The 23,021-nt window shown below is 43.0% G+C and overlaps 1 protein-coding gene across 1 annotated transcript in view; it reads right to left on the bottom strand.

Moving 5' to 3' along the window:
- PRKCH (protein kinase C eta) overlaps nucleotides 1–14,108 on the bottom strand; it is a 228,126-nt gene extending 214,018 nt beyond the window's left edge. The window contains exon 1 of the mRNA XM_024231718.3: nucleotides 13,084–14,108. Coding sequence (XP_024087486.2) covers nucleotides 13,084–13,446 — 363 coding nt within the window. The 5' untranslated portion in view covers nucleotides 13,447–14,108. The remainder of the gene's footprint in view (nucleotides 1–13,083) is intronic.
- Nucleotides 14,109–23,021: the final 8,913 nt, after the last annotated feature.

The following is a 23,021-nucleotide window of genomic DNA, read 5'->3' as shown; positions in this document are numbered from 1 at the left end:
TTATAGATTCTGCATCCTAATTCATGTGACTTAGGCAAATGTTAATGTGTCTTCTTTAAACACAGACCAAATAAATGTTGAAGGGATGGTCAGAAATATTCAGGGAGATGCCAAAATAGGCATTATCTAAAACTATTCAAAATAGGCAAAATTATCCAGAGTTAGTTCACAAAATTATAATCAAAAAAGTAAATGAGCTTTCAGAAGTAAGCAAGAATCAGTTATATCTCGTTTTGGTGGGGGGGCGGTTGTGGTTTTTTTAATTTTAATTTTTATTTTTACAATGGCTGAGGTTTTATTTCCTTTATGATTACTGTTAGTATGTTTATTAATTCTCAGCCATAAATGTATAGTTTTGTAACAAATAAAAACAAGTTGGGGCCCTATCAGTTATACCACTACAATGCAATTATCCTGTCCATCTAAATTATTGAAACTTTCCATTAATATTTATGAGTCCGTAGAAAACATGTACACTTTTCAGAAACTGAAAAATACGGAATAAACTTCAGAGTCTTTGTTTCCTTTCCCCATCCTCTCTTTAGAAAGCATGTTACTGAAGTGGGTGGAGATAACTAAATGCTTCTATGATGTCATTTGAGGGCACGAACAAGACTATACCCTACCCCACCCCTAAGAAACTTTCACACCACCACCCTGTTTTCTAAGAGGCAACCCTGTGGGTGTCTATCCTCAGCCAGTACGATTCTTTTCAGAAGGCCCTTGTCAAAAATATTCATTTCCTCAGGAAATTAAAAGAAACCAAAGCTTTGCCTGCCAAGATTACAAAAAATAAATAAATAAATAAACAAATAATTTTGTTAAAGATTAAAATTAAAAAAGCAACCAGGCTAGGAGTGGTGGCTTTTGCCTATAATCCCAGCATTTTGGGAGGCTGAAGCAAGATAACCTGAGCCCAGGAGTTCAAGACCAGCCTGGGTAACATGGCGAGCCCGTCTCTAAAAAAATTTAATTAATTAATTAATTTAAAAAGCAACCAAAGCTAGCATTTCTCCAGTGCCTATCTTGTGCTGGTCATGTTTAATGTAGTTCGTCTAATCTTCACACCAAGCCTATGAGGTAGCAAACATTAGCACCATTTTCCAAAAGAGAAAACTAATCATCAGAGATGGAGGGACTTGCTCATCATTCACACTCCTAGGAAGCAACAGATCTGGGACAATGCCCCGAGCTTTCTGACACCAAGCTGACTCTCTTTCTACCACTCTCCATTCTTTTTCCAACTGCCAAGCTTGTTCCCACAGTAGGGCCTTTGTTGCCTCTGCTTGGAATGCTCTTTCTCTAATCTTCACAGGGCTGTGTGCTTCTTGTCAGTCAGGCCTCAGCTGAATTGTTACACTCTCTGTGCAGCAGAGTTGCTGCACAGTGCTTTACCTGTCCTTTGCAGACGGTGACCACTCCAGGTAAAGCAGCCACCTTGTCACACTGAATCAAGTCACCCTGCTTTGATTCTCTACTTGGTAGCTACCCAGCATTTGTCATTTTCTTCATCGTGCGTTTGCCTGCTTGTTATCCACCTCCCTGTGCTAGGGCGGCAGTGCTGGAGAGCCGAGATGCTGGGTCTTGCATTCTCTGCCCTACCTGTAACACCTAGAACAGGCTCAGGCACAAGGTAGGTACTTAATAAACACCTATGAATGACTGACTGGATGGCTACCCTGCTGCCTCCACCACACACTGAGGTGGAGTCGGGAAAGAATCTTGGCCTGAAGTCTAGAGAGCTGGATTGTCACTTTACCTTTAGCTAGGGGGCTGCTCTTTGGGCAATCTCCATTCAGCTCAATTTCCACCAACATCAGGTTGTCTGTAAGATGCTGGCTGAGTGAACTGGAATTCCAGAGAGGACCAAAAAACCTGTTGGGTCATGGGGACCCAGACTATGGGAGACTGGGGCTCAAAGGGTAAGAGGATCAGGCAGGCCTCACCAATCTCATCATTTTGTCTTAGACTAACACAGCAGAACACCATAATGCCCACTGCAGCTCAAAAAGAGGGTGAATGTTTTAAGAAAAAGTATATGAAAAAGATGAATCCTATTTCTTTTTACAAGGGAAAAGTTTATATTAACAAAAGATACCAAGCCAGGGTCACTCAAACTGTCCTAGTTTTGTTTTTTTAAGTTTTCATCTACTGCAAACCTCAAAGAAACTCTTACAAAAATAGAGGCTTTTGAAAACACCTAAATAACACAACCAAATAGGTCCTAAAATGGGTCATCATCTAGTATATTTCACCAGAAGCCATAAGTGAGAACACATTTCTAAGAACATCTTTTTCTCTAAAATTTATAGCTCCTAGCTCCTGTTTTCTACTAAGTAACTATTTTCTATAATTAATTGAAGTGAAAATGTCCTCAAATACAAAGGAAAACACTAGAACCACACCTTGAATGTTAGGAATTAATTAAAGCCTTATTTTTGAACCCTTTCAACTGAGGTTTCTCAACCTGAGGTCCTGTGTCCTTTAGGTTTAGGAAAGACTTTAGGAGGGCTACTAATCTGATGACATTGTTCCCAGAATATCATCAATATGCACATATGTGCATTTTTCCAGAAACAGCTCCATAGTTCTCATCATCTCTAAAAGGGTCTAGGGCTCGACAACAGTTTCAAAAGCACTGCTTTAGATGGAATCTGCTCTCAACTCTTCTGTACCATAATTAAACAACAGTAATCTATATTAAAGCATCTAAGAGGCCCACAGCTTGCAAATAAATAAATGTATTCTGTTTATGGAATTAGGCTAATACACGTATGACTTTTGGGTGCGCTTCCCAAAATAATTTCAGAGTCCAGAACAAATCTGAGTATCAGAAGTCTCCTGAATATATTTCAGAAGGGAGCAGAATTTCCATTGTCCAACGGAACCATTACCAGAACCACAAAACTCTGACACCGGAAGGACCACAGAGCTCAAGGGGCCCAGACCTCCAACATCACAGATGCAAAAACCAAAGTCCATTGTAAGGAAAGAGTGTATCATATTTAAGTGCTTGTGACACGAGAGGTGGAGAGACAGAGCTATGCAAGTACAAGGGACAGATGTGACTTACGAATAAATATTCAGCTTTGTGGTTTTTGTTTAAGTGCCTGGAGAACAGAGGCTAGGTCTGAAATTGGAAATACAGGACGAGGTATAGAATATGCTCACTCTGGCCTATATGACTTATTTTATTAGTGCAATTATGGCAGGGCTCATGTTGACCATGGTTTTATGCTCTGGCAAATTTCTTAATTTTTTACCACAAGCACAAACTAAACATCTTTGGTAACTTTTAAGCATTTATCTCCCTGTGAGGTCAAAGGCGTGCAAGGGTAAAACTTATACGCAATCAAAGGAACTTTTGGGAAGGCAGTACATAATAAAAGCATTGCTGGTAAGCTTCCTATTCAGTGGGCTTTCTGCTACAAAAGTCCTATGTGCTTTGACAGATACTGCTCTAATTTACTGATGCTACAGAAGCACACTAACATAATAATCTTGATAAATATCTCCAGATAGGACCATGATTCTCAACAAAAATTTCCTGTCTCATAAAATTCTTTAACACAGCACTTAAACACTACCATAGTCAATACCCTTGGGCTCATTCCTCCCTCTAATTAAAATGTCTGTCTACAGTGATTTGTAGTATTTGTCATCACCCTGGGTGGATACATAGACTGGTAGCTACAGATACTTTGGGACAATAATGCTGTAATTGCCATACTAGTGAGAATGGCTTCTAGCAAAACAGTGGGATTCTCAGTCTCTCTCTGACTTGCCATAACAGGGACATAACTTACAACCATCCCACAGAACAAGGAGCGTGTTAGCGTAAATCAAGAAATACAACTGCATGGCTTGAAATGTATTTCCTTAAGGCTGATTCTAAACCAAGAAAATAATACCAACATGACTAGCAATGCTATACAAGTCACTTAGATGTGAGCTAAATCCCCTCCAACTCTAAGCAATTTAGATTTGGACCAATTTAATTCTTAGGAGTTACTAACTTTGATAACACATAATTCATTGTGACAGTTTAAACCAAACCAATTACTCCAAAAGGGAAGAAATTATGTAATTGCCTAATATATGGAAGCAGAGGCTTTACAGATGTAAAGGTCTTTGGAGATCGTTTAGTGCAGCCCCTCACGTTTAGTGCAGCCCCCTCACAATATAACAGGGAAATGAGACCCAGATAAGTAGACGCTTGCCTAAGGTCACAGCTTGAACCCAGTTCTCCTGACACCCGTTAAAGTACAGCGTTCCCCTATTGCTGGGAGTTGTATACTGAAATAAGAAGAGGGGTTTTTTTGTTGTTGTTGTTGTTTCTTTTTTAGAGACAAAGTCTCACTCTGTTGCCCAGGCTGAAGAGCAGCAGCTTGATCATAGCTCTCACTGCAGCCTTGAACTCCTAGGCTCAAGCAATCCTCCTGCCTCAGCCTGCCCAGTAGAAGGGACTAGAGGTGCACACCACCACACCAGCCTGGCAGAGTTTGCTTTCTTTTTAAATTGGATAGTTCATATAACACTAATTTGCAGTAAAAGTTAACTCCCCATATATTTACTAGTAAGCTAGCTTTCTCTGAAATACTAGGGCACAAATATTTATGTAAGTAAAAATTTAAGTAAATATACATCTAAACTAATGTATTTTATAAATTAATAAATTATTACATATCTAAATAAATCTAAGTAAGTATATCTATATTTTTGTAGATATAGATTAGATAGATATTAATACATATTAAATGTATGTATATCACACTTCTCATGAGCTAGGGCAAGCTTGTTCAACCCACAGCCCATAGGCTGCATGCAGCTCAGGACAGCTTTGAATGCAGCCCAACACAGATTCGTAAACTTTCTTAAAACATTATGAGATTTTTTTGAGGATTTTTTTTTTTTTTTAGCTCATCAGCTATCGTTAGTGTTAGCGTATTTTACGTGTGACCCAAAACAATTCTTCTTCCAACGTGGCCCAGGGAAGCCAAAAGATTGGACACCCCTGTTAGGGCAACAGTAATGATTTGGCTGGAACTTTGGTTCCCACATTCTAAAAACAAAGGCTTGAGCTATAATGTCACAAAATTTAAAATGTCCCAGGTCCAAGCAAGTAATGAGTCAAGAGAGTTGGCTTCGTAACAGGGAGTGGTGGGGTCTGTGGCAAACTGGAGCACCACAGCACTAAATGCCTTCAGTTTCAATGTTAAAAACATCTGTGCCAAATGAATATACCTACAGGCTGTCTGCAGGCCTAAGAGCTATCAGGCCTTTTGTTGTTGTTCTGAATTAGATGATCATCCTGCTTCAACATCTATGATTATTTTATGATCTATACAAAACTTAAGGTATTTGATGGTTCAAATATAGTGTTCCTACTTTCCGCCTTTGCGGAGTCAAAAGTTCTTTTGCAGGTCATCTGTTCACAAGCATGGAAACAGTTCTCTCCCAAACTTTCCAAAGATGGAAACATTTCTGTGGGTCAGGAACATTTACCTTTCAAAAGGGCATCTGCGATGTCCCTCTGGGAAACATTATCAGGTCAGAAGTTCCTTTTCTTCTTTTGAGCAAAGACTGTTCACAGTCATTTAACTCAAGCAGGCTGTGGCTCTCTATGCTGGGTCCTTAAAAGTCAGCTCTTTGTTTTTCCTCCAGCAAGGTGTTCCCGACCTCCCCAAACCAGGGGCATACCTGCCTGTAAGTACTTCTGTACTTTCCTAGTTGCTTTTGTTTGCTTTTTATCCCAATCTCCCTCCCCCTTGGAATTACAAGCCCTACGAAAGAATGGGTCATGTGTGTCCTGTCCACTTGACTTTACAGGATAGAGCACAATGCCTGGTACTTAGTACATGCTCAGTGGTGGCTGGATGCTCACCTAGGGCTTGGCATTTCAAATAGAAACATGTAATAGTCTGTCAGAGTCACTACTACAAGAGCCAAGCAGATGAATCTTAGTCAATCATTCAAACAACTACACCCTGAACTCCCTGTGACCAGTGTCACACGCTTCCATTAGAGGCCAATCCATTCATACGTCCGTTCTTTCAGGTTGGAGGAGACAGCGGCAAAAGAGATCTCAGGATACTGAGGGAACACTACGAGGAGGACCAAACCCAGACTGACATCTCAGGGACAGTTGTCTGGGTAATTAATGTCCATAATGAGACCTGAAGCACAAGCAAGAATTAGCAAAGCGAAGTGTTCCTCCTTTTGAGGAACAGAAAGATGCTCATTGTAATTTGGGGAAATGTAAGAGACAAGGCTCAAGAGGAAAACAGGGTACAGATCATGGAGAACATCCAATACCATTTTAAAGACTCTGGACTTTGGCTGGGTGCCATGACTCATGCCTGTATCCCAGCACTTTGGGAGGCTAAGGCGGGCAGATCACCTGAAGTCAGGAGTTTGAGACCAGCCTGGCCAACATGGCAAAACCCTATCTCTACCAAAAATATAAAAATTAGCCAGGTGTGGTGGTGCATGCCTGTAATCCCAGCTACTGAGAGGCTGAGGCAGGAGAATCGCTTGAACCTGGGAGGCGGAGGTTGAAGTGAGCCGAGATCGTGCCACTGCACTCCAGCCTGGGCAACAAAGAGAGATTCTGTCTCAAAAAAAAAAAAAAAAAAAAAGACTCTGGAGTTTATCTAAGAGCAGTGGAGAACCACAGAGGAGTTTTAAGTAAAGAAATGACTATTGGTTTGGCAATTGAGAAAGACTATTTTGGATACAATAATGATAAGAGTGGAAAACCATGGACAGGGATTGAGTTTCCACTTAGGTCTCATTTTTATCATATTCTAATAAGTGGAGCTAAGAAGTCAACACAAAAGGGGAACACAATCTAGTTGACTGTCCTCAGCTTTTTTTTTTTTTTCTTTGCTCTGGCTTTTGCTCTGTCATTTAAGCTAGAGTGCAGTGACATGATCATGGCTCACTGCAGCCTCAACCTCCCAGACTCAAGTGATCCTCCTACCTCAGCTTCCCAGCTGGGACTAGAGGCATGTGCTACCATGCCTGGCTAATTTTATTTTTTTGTGGAGATGCGGTCTCACTATTTTACTGAGGCTGGTCTCAAACTCCTGGCCCAAGGGATCCTATTGCCTTGGCCTCCCAAAGTGCTGGTATTACAGATGCGAGCCATAGCACCTGGCCCCAGTTGCTTTATTAAATAAAAAAGGACTACCAAAAATCCCAGGCACCTCTATTATTCTACGCGAATGCTACTCTTCTCATAAAAATGCACCACACTTTTACCATCACCACTAATCACCATTCTAAACACTTACGAAGTGTTTAGATACCAAAACTTCACTAAGAGTTGCATAAGATAAAATGATTCACGTTCCACCCACCAACCTCATTCCTCTCCAAGTCAGAGGCACAACCTTTTAAACGCTGATGTCTTGCTTCTGCCCTGACTTTAACATTTTGGGCATGAAAATTACAAGTGAAAAACGTTATAACGTATTACAAGTTTTAAAGTCATAGTCTTTTAAAATGACGTAAGAGCAGGGAATTTTCCATACACAAAGTTTTCAATCCATTACCACATTCAAAGAATACAGCAGTCAGGCCCAGTCTTTCAAGCACATATTGGTATGTCATTGATTGATTTAACAGAGAAATACTGTTCATCCAGTAATTCCTCAACTATTTTCATTTATTTCTTTTAGAAAGATGGAAAGATGCTCCCAAAGTACTTACACTTTACTTGTCCCCCAATCACATAAAATTTCGTTTAACAAATATTTAATGTTTACTACATATGAGACATTGTCCCAGGGTTAGGACAGTGAATAAGAGAGGTGGGTCCCTGCTCTCAAGCCATTTGTAACCTAAAGGAGGAAAGTATAATAAGCAAATTCATTAACAAAATGATCTCAGAGAGCAATGAGTGCAACGAAAGACAACAAGATAATAATATGGCCAGGCAAATGCTCTCCAAAGGGGAAAATATCTGAGCCACAACCTGTTTGTGATGAGAAGCAGCCAGTCCCACCGTAGCAAAATTCTTCTTACAATGAAAATGAAGACGCTACATAGCCAATAAAATGCACATACACTGAAATAAAACTCCCTCAAGATTCTAAAATATGTTTTTCCTCTTAAACACTGTGGGTTGATCAGTCAGTGTTAGACATTCCTTCCAATTGGCTCAGAAAAAAATCAATCATGAGAAGAATAAACAACTGCACTACAAAGTACAAAAGAGAATGAACCACTAGATAGAAAATCTGGAAGAATTTTGGTGGTATAAATTCAGACACCTGGATCCAGGAAGGAAGGGAAAAGATAATCTATGATTGTCCAGTAGTAACATGGCTGCTTCACCCGACAGGACTGATTACAAAACAGGTACCTCACTGAGAAATTGAGAGAAAGCGGCCCTTCAGGGCTGCAGAGAACACAATGTCTTTGGGAGGGTTGAACCAGGAAAACAGCCTGGGATCCTGCCAAGCCAGTCCTTCCTTCCTGAGGGGGCGCCAAGGTCTTTCCATGACGCAGCCTCCAACTCCTCCTGCCTCCCCATGTCCCCAGCACTCTGCATTAAGCATTAGATGCTGGTCCCCATTTAGAAGGTCAGCAAATCAAGAGCAAGTACACGAAAGAAGAAAACAGAGTTTAAACAGAAGCAATTCTTCAGTTTTTGGAAGCCAGAGAAATTATGCAAAATAAACATGTTCTACAAGCAGCAGAAAAAAACTGACAGTGATAATTTAGAAAATGAGACCATGTCCAAAAATCAGAAATTAATTTGTTTTATTGTGATTTCATTTTTTCTACGCTCCCACCCTCATAAATATTTTCTGCACTAAAGAGGAAATGTAGTTTTCAAGAGTCAGACTTGGCTCAGCTGAAATTCAGTCATTTACTAGTATCTTACTTAACACCTTCAGTAAAATATGGATAAGTCCTTATTGGTTTTTTTCCCCACAGATTTATTCAGGTATAATTGTCATATAGTAACACGCACATACTTAAAGTGAACTATTTAATAAGCTTTGACATATGTATATAACTGTGAAACCATTGCCACAATCAGAATAATACAAATATTCATCTCCACTAAAAGTTTCTGCCTCCTTTGTAATCCACCTCCCTCACCTCCACTCTCCATTTTTAGGCACCCACTGATCTGCTTCCTGTCACTATAGACTCCTTTTCATTTCTAGAATTTTGCATAAATGAAATCGTACTTTTGTGTCTAGCTTCTTTCACTCAGCATAATTATTCTGAGATTCATTCCTGTTGTTACATGTGTAACAGTTCATCTTTTTTATTGCTGAGTAATATTCCATTGTATGGATAAACCACAATTGTTTAAACATTCATCTGCTGACATTTGAGTTGTATCCACTTTGGGGGTTATTACAAATAAAGATGCTAAGAACACTCGTGGACAAGCCTTTGTATGAATGGTTTCATTTCTTTCAGTAAATACTAAAGAGTAAGTTATATAGTAGGCATACGTTTGATAGTTTAAGAAACTGCCAAACTATTTTAAAGCATGATTTACCATTTTACATTCCTCACAGTAGCATATGAGAGTTCCAGGTGCTCCACTTCCTCACCAACACTTGGTATGGTCAGTCTTATTAATTTTAACCTTTCTAGTGGGAGCATACTGAGATCTCATTTCAGTTTTAATTTGCATTTCCTTAATGATTCATGATTTTGAGCATCTTTTAATGTGCTATTTGGCATGAAGGTGAGTGCCTATTGAAATATTTGACAAGTTACAAGTCATTTGTTGGATTTTAAATTAGGTATTTTTCTCATTATTATTGTGCTATTACAGTTCTTTTATATATTCATGTTACACATCTTTCATTTACATGTTGCAGTTATTTTCTCCCATCTGTCGCTTGGGTTTTTATTTTCTTAAACATTCTCTGGGAAGCAATGGTTTTTCATTTTGATAAAGTCCAACTTACTGATTTTTTTTATAGTTCGTGCCTTTTGTATGCTATCTAAAAAATTTTTGCTGAACCCGAGGTCACTACAATTTTGTTTTCTTATAGAAGTTTCACAGTTAAACTCTTACATTTAGGTCTATAATCCATTTTGAATTAATGTCTTTGTAGAATGTGAGGTAAGCATCAAGGCTCATATTACTGTATGTGGCTATCCAGTTGTTCAAGTACCATTAGTTGAAAAGATTATCATTTCCCCCACTTAGTTGCCTTCTTGGCAGCTTTATCAGAAATCAGTGGATCATATATGTGTGGATCTATTTCTAGACTCTCTTCTATTCATTCCACTGATCTGTATGACTCTCTTTATTCCAATACCACATTATCTTGATTACGGTCATGTTACAGTTAGCCTTGAAATCAGATAGTGTAAGTCCCCCAACTTGTTCTTTTTCAAAACTTAGACTGGTCTCAGTACTTTACATTTCCATATAAATTTTAAAGTCAGTCTGTCAATTTCTACAACAAACTTAGATTTTGATTAAGATTATACTGAATCTATTGAATACTTTGGGAAGAATTGAGATCTTAACCATATTGAATCCTCTCATCCATAACCTACAGCTAAGAGCTTCTCTGGATCTAGCCAAAAGTAATCACTAGGTTTTGGGGGTTTTTTTGAACCTGCAACTTCAACAGTTTTTTTTTAAGTCAGTAATATGTAGTTCCACTTGCAACACATAAATTTTTTATGGAGTAAATTCAATTATTCCACATGTAACTCTCTAAATAAACTACATGTCAATTTAAAATACTAAAGATAAATAAGTATTTCTTTAATCCTGAACTTCAAAAGCACCTTTGGGCCAGATGCAGTGGCTCACACTTGTAATCCCAGCACTTTGGGAGGTTGAAGTGGGAGGACGGCTTGAGGCCATGAGTTCAAGACCAGCCTGGTCAACAAGGTAGCAAGACCCCATCTCTATTTTTTTTAAAGCATTTTTGAACCTATAAAGGATAATTTTTAAAAAACAAGCATGCATTCCATATATTTCCAAATATTTTTTAACAAGATTTTCTTTAAAAAGAAACAACACTCTGCCCATCCTATCTACCATATCCTTACAGTTCTGAAATACCCAAAACCTTTTTAAAAAAAAACAACAAAAAAAATCTGCCTTCTGATGCATGCAAATGCATGAAAAATCGTTGGTTTCAAGGTCATTTAAATGCTGACCCTCCCTACCAACCAAACACTCAACGTTTTCCAAAACACCACCAGTGGGTTATATTAAACATCTAAGTGTAATTTCAGACCATTATAAATATTGAAATCTGATTTATATTGAATCCTTTATTCATCCAGTGGAACAATAAGCAGCTCTGTACATGCCACCTAGTCAGATAACCTGGATCTTCCTACACTTATGACACCAAGAAGTCCTCATCTTTTGGTCTTCACGTAGGCCGCAGGTTCTCCACCTTGACTGCATACTGGAATCACCTGGGGAGCCTAAAAGTACGGATGATGGGGTCCCACAGCCAGAGATTCCCATCTAGAATCTTTAAAAGTGGGGATTTTTAAAAGGTCCCTGGGTGATTCAAGTGGGTAGACTATGGTTGAGAAGGACAAGTCTAGGCTCTCTCTAGGAAGAGATGCTTCTCATGGCCATTGGCCAATCTGCACCACCATAATTCAGAACCTAGTTCCTCTAGAGCTTTGCCCAACCTAACTCCTAATCAGACACTAATAGAACTCAACAATTCCATCTGGATGCCTACACTCACTTCTATTTCATTTCCAGAAATTCACAGGATAAATGTAAATATCTAACTGTATTTTAGCAATTCCTCTCTAGTCCCCACTTCTAAGTACCACAAAGTAAATTAGGCTGAAGGGAAATTAACTCAATATAAGTTGACGATTAAGGTTAAATAGTCATTATGGTTTTTGTACTTCTATTTAAAAGAAAGGAATAGCTCCACAAGCCATCTTTAATTTTAGAAAAATACGGTAAAATTACCAATTCCACAAAGTATAAAATAAATATCTAAATGAGACTTCATCACCATCCATCTGATTTCACCACTTGTAAATTTCAAACATTTTCAATACTGATACTGGGTTCAAAACTGACTCCCTCCAGAACTTAAACTATTAAACTCCTGAGAGTCTTCAAATGACGTACTCCACTTTGCCAAACCAGACTACTTTATTATAATTATCGTTCCATCATCTCAAAGTGGGAACGATAACACCTGCATCACAAAGACAGTGTGAGGATTAGGCAGTAAAAGCATGTTAGCACCGTGTAGAGTGCTCTAGAAGTTTTAATTGATTTGCAGCAGAAATTTTGCCTCATGGGAACTATGTGAAAAGCAGAGGCAAGTGGGAAGCTGCGGGTAGCTACACGTCAATACCCAGGAACACAGGCTGGTGATGGGGGAGGGAAGGCAGTTAACAACCTCCTGAGGACTCCTTACAGCCTCTTCTCAGACCCATAGCAGCAGAAACCCATACTACAGGACTCCCACCTCGGACTAAGTTACTTGCAAGTATATGTAAATCTCATCTCCTTGGAAAACTGCTAAATAATAAAACTGCCAACGTGCAGACCCAGGCGCTCAGATCCCTACCAGTGTAGCTCATGTACCTCTGGGATGTGCAAGCCGAAACACGTGTGCACGTCTGAGCGGCTGAACCAACATGTATCCATAAACATTATGAATAATACTCGCGAGAATGTACGGCTTTCTCCTAAGTAGCGCTTGATGCACTTTACCCAAATCAAGTCCCTTTCGTATCACTCCTTCCCTGCCTTTCCTACGTATCACTCGCTCGCTGAAAGTTGGAGCTCCTTACCCAAAGACTGGGCGGAAGGGGTGACCACCCTGGACCCCTGCCCGACTTCCCGTTAAGCCAAGCCGCCGTCCTGAAAGGGGATCGTGTCCAGGCCGGCTTCCTGGAGACACACCTGCGCCTGCACACACCCACTGCGGTCGCGTCACCAGTGCCGCGGCCACCTGGACGAAGACCAAAGTCTGGAGGGAATTCCCTCAGCCACAAAGCGATGGGAAAGCGGTACCCGGGTGAGTTTTGAAAAACATAAGGGGAACGGGGGTTGGGTGGACACAAAGGGAAGGGGTCACCGCTACTCACCCAACCCTCGAAGGTGTCCGAGGCGCCGGTCGTGCGCAGCAGCTCCTGGAACTGCAGGGTGCAGTTGGCCACGAAGTGGTCGTAGCCCAGGGGAGTCTCGTGGAAGACGGCCAACTCGAGGTGGCCGCCGTCGGTGACGTTAGCGCAAAACTCCTCGTTGTACGTGGGTTTGTTGGTCTTCTGCTTGGTGCTGGTCTGGCCCACGCGCACCTGGTCCACGCTCACCGTCAGATAGGGGTCCAGCAGCTGGTGGCCCTTCTTGAAGAGCGAGTGGCGCAGGGACCAGCGGGTGGGCTGCAGCCCCACCGCCTCACCGATGCGGACCCTCAAATAGCCATTGAACTTCATGGTGCCAGACGACATGCCGGCGCCGCTGCCCCGGCCCCGGGGGGCCGCGCTGGTTCGCGGCGGGAGAACCGGGAGTCCCGTCTCAGGCCAGCCCTCGGGGCAGCTGCAGGAGTCGAGGCAGCCCTGGGGAAAGGCAGCGCCCAAGCGCCCCTCGACTGGCCATTCTGCCTCCTCCGTGGGACTTTTCCCTCCCCTCCTTCCCTCCCTCCCGAGGTGGAAAGGAGGGGAGCCCGCCGCCGAGCCCTCAGCGGGCCGGGAAAGCCCGACCGTCCCTTCCAAGCGCGCGGCGCTTCCCGGGGACTCGCGCGGGACTCGCCCCTTCTCCAGGGCCCGGCAACTTCTCTCCCTGGAGAGCCGGAGCTACCCGTCCGGTGAGCTCCAGCCCCAAGCGTCTCTTCGCCCGCCTCCTCTTGCTTCTCCTCCTGCCCCCGCCTCCGAAGGCTCACGCTCTCCCCCACTCGGCGAGCTTCAAACCAGGAAGCAGCTGCCGCCGCCGCCGCCGCCGCATCCCCGGCGAGAACCTCGCGCCGCCAGGTTCCAAGTTCACAGAACCCCCGCGTCCGTTCCCGAGCCTTCCGGACCCCGGGGGCGTGGCACGCGGTCCGCGGCCCGGCCCTGCGGTGGGTGGATCCCCGCGCAAGCCCCCGGGAGTCCAGTGCCCGCTTGCGCCGCCCTGCGCGCCCTCCTTGTAGCGCTGGGTCTGGCCGTGCGCTGCGGGTTAGGGGCCACCCCGGGCGCAGGCCGAAAAGGAAAGGGTTCGTGGCCCAGCCCGAGCAAACACCTGAGGCGTGGGAGACTGGCCTGGGGAGGGATAGAAGGTTGGGAGGACGCAGAGGAGGGCGCTCCAGCCAGGAACCCGCGCGGCGAGGAGTCGCCCGCCCCTTCTCTCCCAACCTCCCCGGTGGGCTGGTGACCCTGCAGGGCCATCCCCAAGAGGCCCTGGCCGGAGGCGGGGGCACGGCGGGGAGGTTCTTTTTCCTAATATTTACAGCGATGGCTCATCCCGGGGTCAGCTCGAACGCATCCTGTTTGTGCGCCTTTCCTGCAGAGGCTAATTACACAGTTGTGTGTATGTGTGTGTTTTAATAGGGCAGTAGTAATGATGGAAATCCTGTTCGCCTCCTTCCTCGGAAGGTGTGCCTTGTTGCACAAAGAGCAGGAAAGGTCGGTTCTTCTGGAGACAGACATGGCCAAGAGGTAATAAGTCTCTTCCTCTGCGGGTGGTTCCTGGTCCACCCAGCCCTGCGCGGCAAGAGCAGAAAATGTTCACACACACAGGCTGTCCCCACCACACACGCGGAAGAAATTGCCTCTTCTAGGAACACTCCAAGTTGTTGTATTTGCAGTCAGAGTGGGCAGCCTTCTGATGCTTCCCACCCCGTGGCCCCTGCAGATTTTGTCTCCGGGGAGGACCTTTTGGCCTACGCTGCTATGCAGCAAAGCTTGCTCCCTGAGGGCCAGCCACAACCAATTTGTTTCCCATAAAGCCTAGGCCACTTTTTGTTGTTGTTGTTGTTGTTGTTGTTGAGACGGAGTTTCGCTTTTGTTGCCCAGGCTGGAGTGCAATGGCGCGATCTCGGCTCACCGCAACCTCCGCCTCCCAGGTTCAAGCGATTCACCTGCCCCAGCCTCCCGAGTAGCTGGGATTACAGGCATGCGCCACCAAGCCCGGCTAATTTTGTATTTTTAGTAGAGACGGGGTTTCTCCATTTTGGTCAGGCTGGTCTCGAACTCCCGACCTCAAGTGATCCGCCTGCCTCGGCCTCCCAAAGTGCTGAGATTACAGGCGTGAGCCACAGCACCCAGCCAAGCCTAGGCCACTCTTAAGATACTTGATTACATTCTGTCTTGCTATACTGGTTCCCTCGGAGCAGATTCGGCTTTCTTTCATCCTTTCTCCCTTCCTTCCCCTTTCTTTCTTTTATGTTTTAGAGACTGGGTTTTGCTTTGTCATCCAGGCTGGAATACAGCGGTGTGATCATGGCTCACCATAACCTCCAGCTCCCAGGCTCAAGTGATCTTCCAGCCCCTGCCTCCTAAAGTGTTAAGATTACAGGCATGAGCCCCAGTGCCTGGCCCCAGGTTCATCTTTCTAGCCCCCACTCCTCTAAGGCCCTGTTCAGAACTTTCTAATTGAGTAGGTTCTCAACGATTTCACATGAGTGCAAGGAGGCCTGACCCGTAATAACAGCACAATGAAAACAAATAAGGACAATGGGCCAGTGGGGAGAGGGCCTGTCTTGAAAACACCAAAGCTTCCTTAGAGAACAAGGCAGGGATGCAACGCATCACTCTAATGACATCTTAGCTTTAGGCAGAGCTTGTAAAGCCTGCTCCCAAACGTCCAGGGGGCTCCTATTTGGCCTTAGTGCTCCAGGGGAAGATGTCCCATCTACCCTGTGGGTCAACTCTGTCACCCTTTCCTCCAAACAGCTGAACTCTAGCTTTAAGAGCCACTAAAGGATTTGCTCCTGTTGGACTTTGGGGCTAAAAAAAAACAGTCCCCATACAGAATCATGGGGTGTAGACTTTAAATTTTTTTTTAATTTTAAAAAGAAAACAGTCCCCAAATGGTAGGTGGCCACACAGCTGTCCTGGGACTGGGATATGAGGATACCAGACACTCCATCTTCACCCTATCAGTACCTATCAGGATTGGCAATGGTTACAGAGCAGTGGGTCAGACAGCCATGGTGCCTGCCCTCCCGGGGCTTACAGTCCCACAAGGAGGAAAAACAACAAATAGAATAGGGTGCAGTGAAGGAAAAGCCCACGATGCCAAGGGGTGATGTATTATAAATGCATAGGTGGTCAGGGAAGGGTTCCTTGAAGAAGCAAATAGCAGAGAGATCAGCTCATTCAGAGCTCCCGAGAAGACAGATGGGTTGGCCTGTTTGGGAACCAAAAGCACCCTACGTGGCTGGAGCTGAGGAAGGTGAGGGGAGAGTGGCTGAAATGAGCTTGCAAAGGTGGTCACACTGACCAGACTGGTAGATCATACGAAAGCCTTGGACATTATCTATGGGCCACTGGACGCCTCTGAAGGCTGTTAAGCAGAGCCAAGGTAAGATGAGGATTTGTGTTTTAAAATACCTCTAAAAAATAAAAAAAATAAAATACCTCTCTGGGGACAGGCAAGGTGGCTCACACCTATAAACCCAACACTTTGGGAGGCTGAGGCAGGAGTACTGCTTGAGCCCAGGAGTTCGAGACCAGCCTTGGCAACATGGCAAGACTGTCTCTACAAAAAATAAAAACTAAAAAAATTAGCTGGATGTGGTGGCATGTGCCTGTAGTCCCATTTTATTTTTTTTTAGTAAAATAAAATATCTCTCTGGGGAGTGGACTGGAACAAACAGCACGAGTGTGGGGAGACCAGTTTATGAAGCTAATGCCAAAGTCCAGAGGTGAGAAGATGGTGGCCAGGACTCAGGTGGTAGTGATGGAGATGAAGATAAATAGATGAATTCAAGAAGCGTTTCAGAAGTAGAACTGACCGGTCTTGATGACAGATTGAAGGGAATGAGAAAGAGGACAGTATCAAGGATGACTTGCAGAATCTGGCTTGAGCAACTGTGTGGACTAGGGAGCTATTAGGGAGTTAAGAAACGGCATGAGACAAGGTGCGGTGGCTCATGCTTGTAATCCCAGCACTCCGGGAGGACAAGGTGGGGGGATGGCTTAAGCCCAGGAGTTTGAGACCAGCCTGCGCGACATAGGGAGACTCTCATCTCTACAAAAAAAAAAAAAAAAAAAAAAAACTTTTTAAAATTAGCCAGGGCACGTGCCTGTGGTCTCAGGGGAAGCCAAGGTAGGAGGGTCACTTGAGCCTAGAGACCAGCCTGGGCAACATAGTAAGGACTCATTTCTACAAAAAAATATAAAAATTAGCCAGGCGTGGTGGCAGGTGCCTGTAGTCTCAGCTACTCGGATGCTGAGGCAGGAGGATCACTTGAGCCTGAGAGGTTGAGACTGTAGTGACCCATGATCATGCTACTGCACTCCAGCCTGGATGACAGAGTGGGATCCTGTCTCAAAAAAAGAAAGAAACATGGCAAGAGGAGATTGGGGCAGGGGTAAAGAGTTGGGGGTGGGAGGGGAGGATGAAGAGTTCAATTCAAAACTTATCAAGTTTGATATATCTTGATATATTTAAGCAGAAATCTGAAGTGGGGAATTGGCTATGTGGTTGTGACACTCAGAGGGCCCCTCTTAGCTAAAAACAAATTTGGGAGCCATTGGTATACAGATAGTAGTTGAAGCTAGAATAGTGGATCGGACTCTTTATGGGAAGATAGGAAGAGAATGCAACTTGAGAAGAGGACCCAGAACAGAGCCCTCCAGCAATCCAACATTTATAGGTGGAGGAGAAGCAGGCAAGTGGGTTGACAAGCAGTAGCCAGGGAGGTAAGAGAAAAGCAGTAGCCAGGAAGATGTGGTGTCCAGGTATTATGGAAACCAACCAAAAAGTTTTCAAGCAGGGAGGAATTGTCAGCTAGGTCAAATGATGTCAAGAGATTAAGTAGGCAAGGACTAAAGAATGCCACATGGGCTTGGCACTGTGGCTCACGCCTGTAGTCCCAGCACTTTGGGAGGTTGAGGCAAGAGGATCACTTGAGCCCAGGAGTTCAAGACCAGCCTGGGCAACAAAGTGAGACCCTGTTTCTACAAAAATAAATTAAAAAAGAATGGCGTGTGGAGTTGGCATGGACAGGTCCTTAGTAATCTTTCAACAGTTTCAGTAGGGGGTTGTGAGTGGAAGCCTGTTAGGGTAGGTTGAGGTGAAAAGGGCGTGAGAGAGTGAATGTAGACACCCTTTCAAGAGGTTTGGCTGGAATGGGAAGGAGAGTGAGAGCTGAGGAAGAAGATGGAATCACTAGAAGAAGGGCTTGTTTAGAATGGGTAAGCAACACCGAGGAGAGAGATCATAGGGTTCTGAGATTGCAGGAGGGAATGACACCCAAGACATGGCAAGAGCGTGGGCCTTAGTTAAAAAGAAACACCTATGTTGTGGCTCTCAGCCTGCCGCCCAAAATTGCCTGATTGAAGTCACACATTTGACGTGAAGTATTTAAACCCCAAAAGGCTACAGGCAAAATGCAGGCTACCATGGTAATTGTCAAGCTACCCTCTCATTGTCTCACTCAAGCACTTTTTCTCTCCTTCCTTCCCCTCTCATCACCTGTTAGTTTTGCTCCCCTCTCCCTGTTCCTCATTTTCTCTTCCTGCAACTGGCTCCCTAAATACAGCCAGGGAAGATGGTCATCCACAGCCCCAGCTTCCTACATTCACAGCTTAATAGCCCCAGCAGAATGAGGATCTTTGCTATGAGCATCTCAAAATTAATCTCCAGGAAAACTCTAATTGTCTCCAGCCTATGTTATGTGACATAAGGTCAGGTAGGGAGCAGCACACAGTACAAGGTCTCTGTAAGAAGGAACTGTCTGCCAGTACCAACTTCTCCTATGTAACAACTTTTATCCAGAGCTGGCCCTGACCCTGAAAGCAGGGGAGCAAGGGGTTCCCTTTCTCTACACATCCCACGCTGATCACTAATGGATTGTATGTGATACAATATAGCAACTATTGCAATATAGATATATCTGTATTATAGGTCCTTTTATAGACTAGAGGGTTTTATTCCATGATCACTATTACTGTTTCTTGTCTTAGTTACACTATAACTTTAGACTTCTCTGTATATAATTCCTAGTACATTATCAAAATGCTTTTTAAATTGATTGGTTGCTTGATTGAATCACTGTCATTTTTCTAATTTCTTAAGGAACATTTCACACAACTCCCATTCCATTTAATAGAATTAGAGAATTTAGAGAATAACACAGCCAGGTCAAATGTGACCCCATGTTACTATAAAATGGTACAGGCTTTGAGGGGCAGTTTGACAGTGTACATCAGAAGTTTCAAAGTAAAATGAGTTCTATGCCTGAAGAACCAGTTCAGCCATAATGGAATGGCTGAGTATATTACAGAATAGCAACTTAAAGGAATATTATGTAATTACTAAAATTATATATGATAAACAACATAGAAAAAACAGTAAATAGGCTGGGCATGGTGGTTCACACCTGTAATCCCAGCACTTTGGGAGGCCGAGGCAGGTGGATCACCTGAGGTCAGAAGTTCGAGACCAGCCTGACCAACATGGTGAAACCCCATCTCTACTAAAAATACAAAAATTAGCCGGGCGTGGTGGTGTGTGCCTGTAATCCCAGCTACCCAGGAGGCTGAGGCAGGAAAATAGCTGGAACCCAGGAGGCAAGAGCTGCAGTGAGCCAAGATCGCACCATTGCACTCCAGCCTGGGTGACAGAGCAAGACTCCATCTCAAAAAAAAAAAAAAAATCCAGTAAATAACATTTGAAAACTAGAGTAAGAAATATAAATATGCTAAGAAGTACAAAAAATATGCATACAAAAGGATAAAGAGAAGAATACAACACAGGTAAATGAAAACAATTTTTAGAGCATTGTACAAATAAATGTACTTACTTTAAAGGACTCCGAAGATAAAATAATTAACATAAGGCATTTGATACCTTGCCAGGCACATGGTACACTTCAGCTGTTACCTTGGCTTCTGTATTATAATTTCCTGAGCATCTACCAGCCAACAAAGCACTTGACAAACATTATTCATTTGATCCTCATGACAACCAAATGAAATGTTGTTATTATCTCTATTTCACAAATAAGGAAACCGAGAGTTGAAAGGTTAAGTGAATTGGATCACATAGCTAATACATGGTAGAGCTGAGATTGGACCAATTTTTGGAAAAACAAATGCCTAAGCTCCATCCCAGCATGATTCTAATGGATAGTAGGATTGAAAACTACCACTACTACACACTGAATACAAAGGGGAAGACTGAGACTCTCAGCAAGCAGGATAGAGTGGTTTGCAGGGCAGGGGTCCTAGAAGTGCCTGTCTATATCCATTTCTGAGTATGCAAAGGTACATCTAAATAAGTGGGGCCACAATGTCCTCCTCATGGGACAAAAAGAACAGAAAATGTAAGATATTTCAAAGATATAGTAACATTTCTCAGAATGAAAGAAAAACACTGGTCTCATATTGAAAATGATGCAGTGTATTGGGCAGAACGAGTAAAGAACGACCCACAACTAGAAATATTATTGGGAAGTTTCCAGACTTCATGATGGATAAAGGAAAGATCAACGACTTGGAGGAAGAAACAGAGACAAAGTCAGGGCAGGGTGGCATGGGGGGATGAGATCAGAGAGTGAGGACTTCAGCTAGCCAAAGGGTCCTGACGGCCAGTCTGTTAGCATGTCAGTGGATGCACAGCTCATGATGAGAGACAGAATAAAGGGAAGGAAACCCAAAGGGGAAGAGTCCTAAGAGGGCAAGCAGATCCAGGAGACAGGGAGAGCTTCTCGCCCTTCCTCAGGTTTCCCCAAAAGAAGAGCCTTCGATGACTATTTGCCTCAAAAGCCCACTTAAGTAAGACAGATTCCAGGGATTGAGATCAGAACAGAACAGCACAAATAAAGTAATCCTCCCATAAAAGCAGTCAAGTTAGTAACACTTTGTACTGACAACTGCCCAGACAGCCTGGTGATCAAGAGCAACGACTTCATAAAACATTACTGCCACTGTTTTCTATCAGGAAAATCGAGTGAGGTTAAATATTTTATGTATGTAAGCAAAACATACAAATCTCTTCTATGGCTAATTTATTTTTTGACATCTCACCTGCTTGAATCTACCCATATTAGAATATTTTCATTTGAAATCCTTTATATTACCTAAGTGCCTTTCTAGCAATAGTGTGAACCCTGGAAAACCTTGCTGCCATTCTATTAAGAAACAGATTTATGACCGCCCAATTATAGTTGTGTAGATTCATACACAATTAAAAAAACTTCATACACAAAAAAAAGACTTCATACACAATAAAAAAGAACAGATAAATTATTTAGGGGAGCCAAATCTAACTGCATTTAGTCACTGCAAACATTTCTTTGTATCCACTTCTAACACGTAAAACTAGCATGTCACCAAATGAGGCAAAAATATCTTTCCAAACTAAAATAATGTAAGCCTGGGCAAATCACAAGAACCTATCTCTACAAGAAATTTTAAAAATTAGCTGGGCATGGTGGCACACGCCTGTGGTCCCAGCTACTCAGGAGGCTAAAACAGAAGGATTGTGATGTGGTTTGGCTGTGTCCCCACCCAAATCTCATCTTGAATTCCCATATGTTGTAGGAGGCACCCAGTGGGAGGTGGCTGAATCACGGGGACAGGTCTTTCCCATGCTGTTCTCGTGACAGTGAGTGGGTCTCATGGGATCTGATGGTTATATAAGGGGGAGTTTCCCTACACAAGCTCTTTTTGCCTGCTGCCATCCACGTAAGATGTGACTTGCTTCTCCTTGCCTTCCACCATGATTGTGAGGCGCCCCCCAGCCACATGGAACTATGAGTCCAATTAAACCTTTTTTTTTTTTTTTTTTTTTTTTAAATTGCCCAGTCTCGGGTATGTCTTTATCAACAGCATGAGAACAGACTAATACAGATTGGTTGAGTCTAGGAGGTTGAGGCTGATCACTGACCATGATTACACTACTGTATTCCAGCCTGGGCAACAGAGCAAGACCCTGTCTCAAAATAAAATGATTTAAAATTCTTTAATTCTGAATGCAGAACTTAATATTTTTGACATTTTAAAAAAGGATTAGTGATAGAAGCATGTGAATATAGTTTAAAATAGTAATCATTTTCTCTAAAGCTATTATTAATATAGCTAATGGTCAGGTTGTTCCATTAACTTTTCTCATTTGGTTCTTGTCCATTAACAAGCCAAGTAGTTATTAACTACAAGTCATAACCAAATTATTAAACTGTATGGCTTGTGTAAGAAACCTGTGAAAGGAAAATGACTATTTTGCTGTAATAGCATCGTTCTCTTTACCCTTTACTGGGTTTTCTCTAGGTCTTGATGGCATTCTCTGGTATACTCAGTGACCATCCAGTCAGTAATTTCATTCTTGTCCTTGGGCATCATAATTGGATTTTTCAAAATCCTTTGGAATTGCCTTTAGATCATTTATGAAAACCTCTACACACTCTTTTAGCCTTTGAACTAAATAGTTTTTATAGTGATAAAATTTAATACTCAAAATGTTTATTATCAATTCAAATGATCTTAATGTTAAGGTCATTCAGGCCTTCTTAGTTATGTTTTTCATAGCTGTGGGAGGTGGGGGGAGAGTGATATGGTTTGGCTGTGTGCCACCCAGATCGCATCTTGAATTGTAATCCCCACATGCTGTGGGAGGGAGCCAGTGGGAGGTAATCGAATCATGGGGGAAGGTTTTCCCATGCTGTTCTTGTGATGGTGAATAATCTCACGAGATCTGATGGTTTTATAAAGGGCAGTTCCCCTGCACACACTCTCTTGCCTGCTATAATGTAAGACGTGCCTTTGCTCCTCCTTCACCTTCTGCCATGATTGTGAGGCCCCCCCAGCCATGTGGAACTGTGAGTCCATTAAACCTCTTTAAAAAAAAAAATTACCCATTCTCGGGTATTTCTTCATAGCAG

Source organism: Pongo abelii, chromosome 15, assembly GCF_028885655.2.
Source record: "Pongo abelii isolate AG06213 chromosome 15, NHGRI_mPonAbe1-v2.0_pri, whole genome shotgun sequence".
Lineage (NCBI taxonomy): Eukaryota > Metazoa > Chordata > Mammalia > Primates > Hominidae > Pongo > Pongo abelii.
Note: the sequence above shows the minus strand (reverse complement) of the source record. Positions and strands in the feature narration are given on the sequence as shown.